We start from the raw sequence: 12,108 nt of genomic DNA on the forward strand, positions 1-12,108 counted from the left end.
CTGACATCCCTGGCTGTCACTCTGCCTGCACACAAAGAGATGAATGAATCTGGCTGGCCCCTCACTTTGTCTGTTTTTCTCTCTCCTCCTCTTGTCCAGAGTTTATTGAGTTCCTCGATTTATTGTACTGATAAATTTGATCATAAACCTCTGAGCTCCACAGTCTTTTCTCTTGCAGAAGGTGATACAAAGCTTTGGCCATTTTTTAACTCGTGACAGTCAGGTTCACAAGAGCATATTGCGCTGATGTATGGTGTGTCAATATGCGATTAGCGCTGTTAAGCATAATACAAAAGAGAATGTAGATAGACTGAGGGTTGTTATACTAAGTTGTTGAAGGGTAACAAACAATCCAAATGAGAAGCACAACAAAGACAAAAAAAATGAGATGGAGAACAAGTCAGTGAAACATACAATAGCACAAAAAATGGTAGACACACACAATCTGACAAAGGCTGACTCAAACTAAATAGAATACTGTGCAAAGGTTTCCTTTATATTTTGCTAGGAAAATGGAGAATAAGGGCAGTAATTCACTGAAAAATGTACAAACATGTGCAGTTTGTACAATTCTAACAAGGTGGAAAGTCAATATTTGGTATGAACACCTTTATTCGTCAACACAGCCTAAACTCTCTTAGGCAAACTTTCTTGTCATTTCTTCTTCAGTCTTCAGGAACAGTTCTCCAGGCTTCTTAGAGGACATCCAGAGCTCTTTTTTGGATGTTGGATTCATTTTCTGTCAAAATGATCCCACACTGCTTCAGTAAAGTTGAGGTCTGGGATCTGGGGAGGCCAATCCATGTCTGATCTGCAATTTTTCTAAGAACACACTCCACAGCACGCTTTCTTACAGCTAGTTTTAGTGCAAAAATTCTATTTTATGCCTATCAAACTGTGTTATTTTTTTTTTATAGATTCAGCTAAAGACATGCGAACAAATCATGTACGTTTTTGACAGTCTACTAATAATTGGTATCTTGCTAAGAGGGACTTATTCAGTTAGGTTGATTGGTTCAAAGGTCATTCAACCGAACTTCAAAGTGGATAAACAAACAAAAAAGAAAACACAGCCAATACCAAAAGGAGAACTGATACTCAAGACGTCTTTAAAAATGACAAGAAGTTATGGCTCTTTGGAAGCAACATATAAAGAAATTATGTTGTGAAGTGTAGCTCAAGACTTCTGTACAAGGAGGCCAGGTTAAACAGGAACAACTGAAACTAATGAGGAATGACACAATAATAGTAGTAAGTAGTAATATAGTACTTTCAATGCAGGAGAAACAAAGAATAACCCAATATCAGTAAACATAACATAAACCATTACAAGTGTGGCTCTGCCGTTTTGAATATAAATGTATAGAGGTTGTGTTTCAGTGTATCTGAAATCCAAGTTTACTTTCAAACCTCCCCTGGACAGTAACTGTTGCATTTGGAAACAGTATTTTTAAAAACAAGCCCTGCTCTTTTTCCTGACTAGACATAACAAGAAAATAAAACCTGTCATTAACTCCTGTTGCTTTTTGTTTGAAGACAAAGAGGAAAGGCCTTGCTGCTATTATAAAATACTTACCCACATTTTAATGCCGTAGTGTTGAGAATGGCAATGAGCAGTATCAGTGAAGTGGTATTACGTGCCAGGATATGAACAGTCGCAGTAAAAATCACTCTTGAGTGCGCTGCGGCGTGATAGGAGGAGAGCATTGGCCTAGTTTGAGTCTGGCGTAATTATGTAATGCTTGAGTACCTGCAGCACCAGCGGCATGACAACTTCTGAATGTAGAGGGAGCAGACAGGAACTGCACATCACTTTTCAATCCTTTTACGTGGTTTGCAAGTTAATCTCGTCTTTAGCTAGGAGGGTTTTACTGACAGTGTGCGCACGATTGCTTATTTAGTACTCGACTAACATTCTGGGACTCCCTTGTTACATCTTTTTCTCCTCACTTTAGTTTTTTCCCCCTATCTCTCCCTCAGATATTTTCTTGCTTCCTGTTGCTCTTTCTCACAATTCCAATTTTCTTCATTTACCCCCCACCCCCCCACCCCCCACCCACACCCCATTTTCCTCTCTTTCTTTCTTCCCATTCCCTCATCTTTTTCAGCTTTCACCCTCCATTCCTAAAGCCACATACCAAATGGAGGGTGACAGTATGCAGCTGTGGGTTTTGTCCTCCAGACGGCATCTTAGAAAAAGATTATCCACACAAACACACACACACTCGCAGATGCATACATATGGAGGGAGCGATCGACGCTAACCTAAGTTGCTTAGGTCGCTTCTTTCACTTATATAATAATTTTGAGGTGTAGTTTTGCTGTGTGGCTTGCACTCAGATGTAAATTTCCTTGTAAGCAGGAGGATAATGGAACAAGACAACCAACTCTTTCTTTGTTGCTTTCTCTTCCTTCTCAGAAAGCAAAGCTCCATGCTGCCTTGCAGGAGAAAAATCGTTTGAACCTTGAGTTGATCAACCACCATCTGAAGGCATCCAAGTATGACCAGGTGAGAAATTCACACATGTACTGTGCAAGTATGCATTGGAAGTACACACACAGGAAAATGAAAGAAATCAGTGAATGAGCTTGGTATGATCTGTTTCACACACAGTGGCTTTGAGAAAAAGGAGCAGTCAAACGACGGAACTTGTCCATCTTGTCAGATCAATATATCAGATTGATTTCCAAATATTAACAGTGTTGAGCCACAATTGGGTTTTTTTTATGATTTGCTTTCAATTATATAATTGTTCTTGAGCAATAGTTCTTCAGGGTTTCTGAAGGTCTGTTTTTCATTGGACATTGGCTTCTTTTTCACTCACTTTCAGTCCTGTCCTCGTTCCTGGCTGGTTTCATTCACTAATTTCTTTAGGTCAATCTACAAAAGAAAATAACACATATACCAGACAGAAATGGTCTCAGTGGAAGAATGGCTATTAAGACACCATTCTTAAGCAAGGAAAACACAATGGAAGCTCTCTCATGGTTTGGGCCTACAATTCAAAATGTGTCAGATTTTGGTCCACCTTCGAAAGCATTTAATTAGCTACAGCTTAATTTTTCAGCATGACAATGATCCCGAACACAGTGTCAATGCATTAAAAGGAAAAAAGTAAAACACCTGAATAGAAAAACACACAAATGAATATTATCAGTCATGGATTGACCTCCTTGGAGCTGTTATTGAAGCATTGTGGGATCATCTTGACAAAGAACAGAACCAGACGCCAACATTCAAAGAATAGCTTGAAGAAGAAGCCTGGAGAACTATTCCTGAAGACTGCTTGAAGAAATCACTAGAAAGCTCACCTAAGACAGTTTAAGCTGTGCTAAAGAATAAACACAGTCATACCAACTATTGACTTTAACCTCATTAGGATTGTGCAAACTCTTATCTACTGTATTTCCACGTATGTTTGGACGTGTTTCAATTAATTGCTGCACCTATCTCCGATTTTTCTAGCAAAATAAACAGAAAAAAGGGTTTGCTCAAAACTTGTGACGTGTTGTATACACACACACACACACACACACACACACACACACACACACACACACACACACACACACACACACACACACACATACACACTACTGCTACTTTCCCTTTCCTAATATTGTGCTTTTACTAATGCTGGCTCCCTGGTTTCCTGACTTCACATACTGATACATACGCATGCACACAGACCCATAAAGAGAGACAGTGACCGTTTGTGATGGTAGGCGATTAGCTGCTCTGGCGCTAATTGTGACTTTCACAGAGGGGACAGATCTGACATGTGTCCAGGGACTCAGCTCAGAGCTTTTGCTCCAAAGTGTCACAGAAAACGATGCCATCTGTTCACCGACAAGGTGGCCACGGAGATGAAAAGAAAGTGGGGCAAATGTGTGTGCAGTCCTGCCACATATACTGTATAACTGAGTGTGACTGGCTTGTAAGGGCAATTAAGACAAAGGCACAGTGAAAATGTATTTACGTGTGCATAAATAGATAGTGAATTAATGACAAGGGGAGAAGAGAACGACAGAAGCTGAGAGTAAGAAATGAAGAGACGGGAAACAAGACGGGGGATGTGATTAGAGAATCAGAGTACATAAATTGCATTTGCTTCGTAGGATCTTTGATAGATTAGAGAGAACTGATCAACTTAACTATTTTATGTTTATCACAGAAGCAGTGTTATTTTGATTGCTCAGAGTCGTTAGTGGTAACTTTTCTTTTAGCGACTGAGTTTTTAAGAAATATCAGACATATAACTCATTAAATCGAAATGTTAAGCAAAGAATGTTGAATAAAAAACAACTCCTTTGCTTGTCTGGTTTAATTAGTAACATCAGCAGTGACACAATTGATCTCTAAATAAAATGATTAGATAAAATAGAAATATTCATCCGTGTTAAGCCGCATGTATCTTTGATGTACTTCTAAATGTTATTTTTGTGAGTAAGCTTATCTATTGTGTCTCTCATCTCATGCTAATTAACGAGATGATAGGTGTGGTTCAGCTCAGTCCTTTGAGGAACCGGCTTAGCTCAAGGCCTCTGACCGATGAAGAGACGAGCGGCAGAAATGCTCAAGTCAGCAACGCTGTCTCATCAACGCTAAATGAAAATGTGCTGATTAATTTCTCTTCAAACTGTGAACTCTCAATCAACCCTCGAGCCACAAAAATGCAGCCTCTATTCATAAATGTGAAAAGTAGGTCTGCTGCAAGAACAAACCTCATAAAAATTGCATGCTTGTTTTGCTCTTTATAAAACAGACTGCATTTTGAGACTCTTCAAGTAAAACAACGACGACGCAATTAAAGTGTTTTCTTTCTTCGCTTTGTTGTGGTTTTCTCTTTGCCTCTTTTGCTGCTGACCTTTTTTTCTTTTCCACCCACAGTTATTCAAATTCATGTTTTAACAATCCACTTAACCTTCGCTTGTTTCTCATCTATCCCTTCGTTGTGTCTGTGCTCAATTCATGATTCGAATTCTTGCAGGTGCAATCCGACTATGATCGGCTGAGACAGACTTTTGCTGTAGTGAGTCAGGAGAGAGACGTGGCCCAGGAGCAGAGGAGCCAACTCCAGGAAAAAGTGGATAACCTGGAACACGTTTTAAAGGTGGGACAAATTTTTTTGCCTTAATAATATCAGATTTGAGTTCCTCTGTGCTATTTGACCACACATAAACCCCTGGACTAAAGATTTCACTCATTTCTTGTATAAATTTTATTGTCTTACCTACTTTTCGCACAGATTTCAGATGTAATTACCTGTAATTATTATTCAGTTTCTGTGCATTTATTTGAGTCTAAATTTAGTTCAACAGACCACTAAACAATCTGTAAAGTCAACCACACACCTGTTGTACCTATGAGTAGAAGATGTGATGACCCAAGCCTAAACCACCTTTTCTTGCTTCTTTTTCTCCATTACATCAATCCATCTCACTCCATTTCTCCAGCATTCCCATCTTCTTCATAGTCCAACATGTGTTCACTTCAGTAGTCCTCACACCAGTCACGATAACTGATTTTTCAGGCCCAGTTTTACTGTCACTCTTTCGGAAATATTCCCATTTCCCATGCATTTGTGTCCTCAGAAAACCTGAGAAGGAAACTGAGGCAATACATGAGGTGTAGTGTCACCGGCTTCATGGAAAGGCTGTTTTCTTTATTGTGTTCTGGTCTGCCAATAGTAATCAGACACAGTCTCGCTGCACTGCGAGAGGGACTCTCATTACAAATCCTCGCCTCCCTGCATCTCCTATCGATTGTGTGTCTGTCAGGATATTTGAGAGCGAAATGTACCCGCATGAGAAAAACTGACCAGCTCCCCGATACAGCAGAGAAAGCTTTGTCACTTTCTCATTGTGCATTGATTATGGAGACAAAGAAATAATTTAGAGAAAATTACACAGGATAATGTGGGTGGAGAAAGCAGAGATGGTAGAAACACAGTGTGAAAGAACAGAAAAAGACCTGGTTCAAAACTAATGAGATGCAGCACTGTCTGTGTTATTTTTAATCATATAATCTGATAACAAAAGTTTTCTTTTTGTTGTTTGTTTTGGTCAAAGTCTGGTATACAAGTTAGAACACAAGGTGGGAGGAAATAATTATTTGATCCCCTGCTGAATTTGTGAGTTTGCTCACTTACAAAGAAATGAAAAGTCTCCAATTTTTATGGTAGTTCAGTGTTAATGCAGGCAGACAGAATATCAACCAATTATCCAGAAAAGAATAGACATTTGATCCTCTTCAACCCAGCCTGAATTCTGGCTCTCACCGATTGGCTGTGTTTGGGTCTGGAGCTCCATGCAAGATCCTGATGAGAATGATCGTGAGAAAGGTGGTGGATCAGACCAAAACTACATCGGAGGTGTTTGTTAATATTCTAAAGGCAGTTGAGACCACAGTCACCGAGGACACCAATGGTAACACACTTTGGCATAATGGATTAAAGTCTTGAAGCAACTGTAAGGTCCCCCTGCTCAAGGCCACATGTACAGGCCCGACTTAAGTTTGCCAGTGAACATCTAAATGATCCAGAGAAGGCTTGGGAGGCAGTGCTGTGGAGAGATGAACCCAAAATCAAGCTCTTTGGCATCAACTTGTTTGCCATACACGGAGGTGGAAACATATTCTTTTGGGACGTTTTTCTCCAGAGGGTGCAAGACAACTTTACCACATTTAGGGGCCAGTGGTTTGGGCCTCGTACCACGAAATCTTGGATGAGAACTTAGACAGCAAGAACACTAAAGATGGGTTGTGGATGGATCTTTCAGCATGGTAGTGACCCAAACCATACCACCAAGGTACCATAGGAGTGGGTAAAGAAGGAAAACTTCAAGGTCATGATCTCTTAGCCCTGCGATGTTTGGAAACCTGGTAACCAACTACAAGAAATGCTGCTGTGCTTGCCAACAAGGGTTTCTCCACAGAGTACTAAGTCATGTTTTCCTCATTTCATTCAATGTCGTGCAAATCAATTTATAATTTTCACATAATTTGTTTTTTCAGGATCTTTGGTTACTATTCTGTGTATCCATTACAATGGAACTACTATAAAAATGAGAGACTGTTAATTTCTCTGTGAGCAAACATACAGAGGATCAAACACTGCCGTCTTTAACCTCCTAAGACCCGAACTCTTCCACGACATGCATTTTTAATTTCTCTTTGATATTTGGGCATATTGGGACCCAATGAATGTAAAAACAAAGAATTACCAGATTTTTTTTTTTTTACCTTATTTTTGTTTTTAAGAAAAATAAGAGCCACATATGAGGATATTCGTTTAAAACTGCGATAGAACAGTAGCAGTATAATGTCCCCGTAAGTGGATATCAGGCCCTTGCAGAGCAAAATTGAGTATTTTGGTCTAAATAACCCAAAATGTGATGTCCACATATGTGGACGTCAGGTCCTAAGAGGTTAAAGCGAGCAACCAATTTAACTAGGAAACAGATTTTTTTTAAAAAGAAAAAACCCCACTATATTGTATTTAGTAGTTTTTTTTCTTATCTGTGGCCATGGCTCATGTTACACTTACAAAACAGAGTTTAAGATGGTAAGATTTTCATTGGCAGTGATCAGAAGGGACAGGATTAGAAATGAGAACAAACATATAAACTAATAATCTGCAGTGACATCAGACCTTTGTTAGACATGTATGTGTGTCAACAGAGGTAAATCCAGAGTGTAGTCTTAAAAATTGTGAATTATAGTATTATAGTATAGTATATAGTATAGAATTATAGCGTGCCTATAGTAATGTGATGGAGAGCTGACCATTATCAGGCCGTGATTTATCTTCCAGTTGGATTTTGGGGACCTCCTGGCTTTTGTTTTGGTATACTGTTGACAGATGTTTTTAATTTGCCAGTGTCTTCCTCCTCATTCAGTAGAGAAACAACCAGTTTATGGATGTTGACAAGTGAGACTGTCCTGAGGAACAGCCAAAGCATTAGCTCCAAATAAAGTCTGAAACTTCTCAACAGCAAATATCAGGTCAAGCCTGAAGTTTTTGACAATAATTTTAAGTCAGTTCATAAGACGTCATGAGTTTTATAGGCAGTCAGTTGCATTTTTTTTTCCAGGTGCCTGATGTCACGTGCTTTTAATGCCCAGTTAAATAGAGTCTGTTTTGATTCCTGTCTCTAATAAGTCAGCATCTTTCTTTTGCTGTTTCAATCCAGTCTTAGTCAACTTTTCAAGGCCTCGAGTCCACATCAAGCAGTGTAGACCTTGGATAACTCTGCAGTAGTCCAAGGGTTGGAGCTGTTTGAAATTGTAATAAGTTAACCAAAGCAGATAAAGTGAAAGATCGCAGATCTTTTTAAAATGACAAAACGAGGTGTTTAAATGCAGGCGTGACCATTGGTTCCCGTGTGAAAAAGCAAGGGTTAAAAAAGCAGTTTCACTAAGGCTCCAGTGACAGCCTCTCAGCTACCCCGGTCCTCTGCAGCTTAGAGCTTCTCCATGATTATGCAAAGCAGCGACTGGCTGCTCAGGACACCTCGAAGCCACTCCCGGAGGTAAAGAAGATTTTCTTTTTTCAAGGGAGAAAGAACAGGGAAAAAAATATGAATGTCAGAGCTTTCTAAGCTGTCTTTTCTTCTTAAGCTCACAGAGACATCCTATGGCCTTAATTCTGTTTCTGCAAGATGTGGCAGCTGGTTGTGACTTCATGCATAGATACTGTACAGTCATGACTTGGCTAATTTGGCAAAGGGTAGATTTGGATCAGGAGCGACTATGCGTGACAGCTTTGTGTAAGTCAGTGCAGACTATAGAGTATGTTTGGTGCCAGAGATATATATGTTACAGAAGCCAGTGTTACTTAATGCTCTTCTCTTCATGTACCTTGCCTCTTAAGTGACATCGTATGTGAGGGTGCAAAATCTTTAAACTTTAAACAACCAACATATAATGTGCTAATTACTAAGCTTAACGGGCTGCTAGTTGGCAGATCTCTAAACTGTCATATAGAAGCAAGCTGTTTTCTTCCACTTCAGCCTTAGATAAACTAGGTGGTAATTGGTATTAATATTTTTATCCAACTCTTGGCAACCTTTCAAATGAATTGCTTGGTTTAATCTTTGAGGATTAGGCAATGCTTCACTTCAATTTGTGGGATTTATTACACTGAAGCTGATGCAACAACACTGTGGCTATTCCTATTTTTCCAAGCAGTCCTCATTTTTCCTCAGAAATGGATGCAATGTCGCTAAATCAGGTGGACAGGGCTCAGATTCCTCAAAAGCTCTTGCCAGAGTGGTAGAGAGAATAGATTTACTCGATGACATTGAAACGTGAGAATACTGTTTTCAACAAAAGATTGCAGCTGGGTAATTTATTATTTTTGCAGTAGTGTTGGAAATAATCTCTCCTCCTTCTGCTTCCTCTGTTTCTTCCTAGCATATGCATGAGGCTGTAGAGCTAAAGCAACAGTTGCAGACAGAGCATGAGCAAGCCTTGGTGGCCCTTCACACCAAGCAGAAGGAGATCAATCAATTGCAAAAGGTATGTTTAAAAACCGCTTTAAGTCTATTCTTTTAATACTTTTGGCAGAATCCCTCCTTGGTTATCAACTTTTGTGTAGTGAATTTATGCCAAAGGTCTTTGTTTGGATAATGATGTGTCTTGAGCCACTTTATGCTGAATCACTGCTACTGTATCAGAAAATACAGATACCTCATATAGCCCGCCCCAAAATCAGCAGATGTGATTACAAATGCAGCCATGGTCCCTTTGATCGTGTGATGAAGAACACGGCTAAAAATGCTGCGTTTGTAGTTGCTGATATATTTGTACACATTACAAATATCTTGCAGCATGAAGATCTGACCTGTTGTGGTTGTTTTATTCTTTTTTGATATTTCGTAAAAAAAAGGATATACATGTGCTTACTGTTTCCTTCCTATGATGATGACTGAAATAATATCAAATACCTTCTGGATTAGACCACAAGTTTAACATGATGAAAAGTGTCTCTTTCTCGGAAGTCTGTGAGGTTTGTTTGTCTCATTTTGGTCCCATTTTTGCATTGATGTTTGTTCAAAAGAGAATCATTAATGTTCAAAGATGCAGATCATTCAAACTGAGACAAATTGATTTGCACAGTCGCTCAAGAGTGGGTTTAATTTCACTGCCTTTAACAGCCAGTACTTGGACACTAACATGTCCTAAAATAAGCCAGTTGCTTTTTATTGGAGCTGTACCATCAGAAGTAGGCATCTCTTCAAGTACCAGCTCTGTTTGATGAACCAGTGAGCATCCGCCAGGGTATTGCGTTGACAGTATGTCAGCTGTGTACTGTCTATTCTACCTCATGGACCGTGATCACAGTGTCAGCTGTCATTGTGTGTTTCTGTGTGTTCTCTGCAGGCTTGGGTTCAAACTGACCAAGAGCATGAGGAAGCAGTACACCTGTTAGAGGTACAGTAAGCTGAACAAACCCTTATGTTTCCTGGATTGCTGTGTTTCTTAAACATAGTGGAGCTTTCTGTTTTAACCAGGCGAATCAAAACACATCCTTAAGATGGTTCATGTAGTATTGGGTCAGTTTTCCAGATGAAATAAGGGGAAACATGGATAAGTTGGTGATGAAGCTCTCCTTTTTGGAACATATGGAAAAGACTCGAAGCTTGTCTATGTATCAAGTTAGCTGCTGTAAAACATCCTGTCTGGCTCTACTACAGCACCCAGTGCTTTGAACTAGCCTTGAACTTTTAGCTTCGGTTTTAGCTTTATGGTTATTTCCATCTTCTTTTCTGGAGCAGGAAGTGGCCATATTTAAATGAGATAGTGGAGTGTTAAATTATAAACTAAGGCCAGTAATCTTGATTGTACATATCATATCTATGGGTGCAGTGTGGAGACTTCTTCGATTGTTTTATAGTATAACAACTGCACAGCAAGCTATATTAATTGTCTGATATATTAAAAGTACTGTAAGAGGCACAAAGACACCACAGAGATGGTCAAAATGTCCAACGCTGGGCTCTAAAAGTGAGAATTTTAGGCTATGTCCACACGTAGGGTGTTTGCTAAAACTGAGATTTTTCTGAGGTCATTTTGAAAAACATCTCAGTCCAAATGTAAATGCAAAGAGCGATCTACTGTCTGTCAAGAACATGCCAAAGCAACAAGCTGCGATATAAACGTAACTGGGAGGAAATGTTAGCTAATCAAAAGCTCACAATCTGACATCAAAAAGGAGATGAAAGCGCACACCTTTGATGTTGCAAGACACAATATAGAGTTTTTCTTTCCAACATTCAATTGTGTAAATGCAGAAACTTGAAGGTTGTTTTTTTTTTTTAAATCTTCACCCCAGCAGTTTTTTTTTTTTTTTTTAAATGTCTGTTTCCAGTGCAGTTCTTTAGATATTTTATCCTGGGCTAACATCAACCAACACTGCCATCCTCAGAGCCATTCTACATTTGGGGCTAAAATAAAATTAAGCGAGGTATATTTGTCAAACGAATGTATTAGTTTAACTGCGTGACTCACACCCACACCATCTTCAGTAATCACCTCTGCTGAGCCTGAAATCGAACGCAGAGACGCAGGAAATTATTTAAATTAAGTAAATTGAAAAGTGACGTTTCTTGGACTAACTAGTGCATTTAAACTGGCAACACATTAAGAGAGATGTTAAAAAAAGGCACCGTCTGTACACGCCTACGTAGGCCTTCAACGACGTCTAATCAGGCTAATTGAAAACAGCTGCGTGGGTGGACAAGCAGAGTTTTAATGTGGAGCCATACGACGCAAGTTTATTCTAAACTTGAACTTATGACACATGGGTACCGTTGGGGTTCTGGACTCTCTTCTAATGAAGTCCCATAAGTAAGTTCCCCCCCGTCTCTCTTCCAGCAAAACACTTATCTGCTTGGCTACACTACTGTGTAGTTTTTTCCAGTACTCCACACCAGATTGTGACTCATACATCAGACTAGTCAGACAATAGCGTATCCTTTGTGCTTGCGGTCACATTTCTATCTTCTTATTCAGGCTGCTTTTGTTATAGCGCTCCAAACGCTTCTGTTTAGTAGTTGCGTTGTCACGCGTTGCATTGACGCTTCACGTCGCCCCCCCCCCCGGAT

General features: G+C 39.6%; 1 protein-coding gene across 2 annotated transcripts in view; it reads left to right on the top strand.

The window, feature by feature from the left end:
- Positions 1 to 12,108, top strand: part of rimbp2a (RIMS binding protein 2a) — a 67,476-nt gene that overhangs the window by 35,049 nt on the left and 20,319 nt on the right. For both annotated transcript variants that reach the window (XM_085358121.1, XM_085358122.1), the window contains exons 3-6: positions 2,420 to 2,509; positions 4,992 to 5,114; positions 9,416 to 9,520; positions 10,385 to 10,435. In XM_085358121.1, the coding sequence (XP_085214247.1) occupies positions 2,420 to 2,509; positions 4,992 to 5,114; positions 9,416 to 9,520; positions 10,385 to 10,435 (369 nt within the window). The remainder of the gene's footprint in view (positions 1 to 2,419; positions 2,510 to 4,991; positions 5,115 to 9,415; positions 9,521 to 10,384; positions 10,436 to 12,108) is intronic.

This window comes from Diplotaxodon limnothrissa, linkage group LG7, assembly GCF_057381915.1.
Source record: "Diplotaxodon limnothrissa isolate DT_005_m linkage group LG7, D_limnothrissa_male_GT1.1, whole genome shotgun sequence".
In the NCBI taxonomy this organism is placed as follows: domain Eukaryota; kingdom Metazoa; phylum Chordata; class Actinopteri; order Cichliformes; family Cichlidae; genus Diplotaxodon; species Diplotaxodon limnothrissa.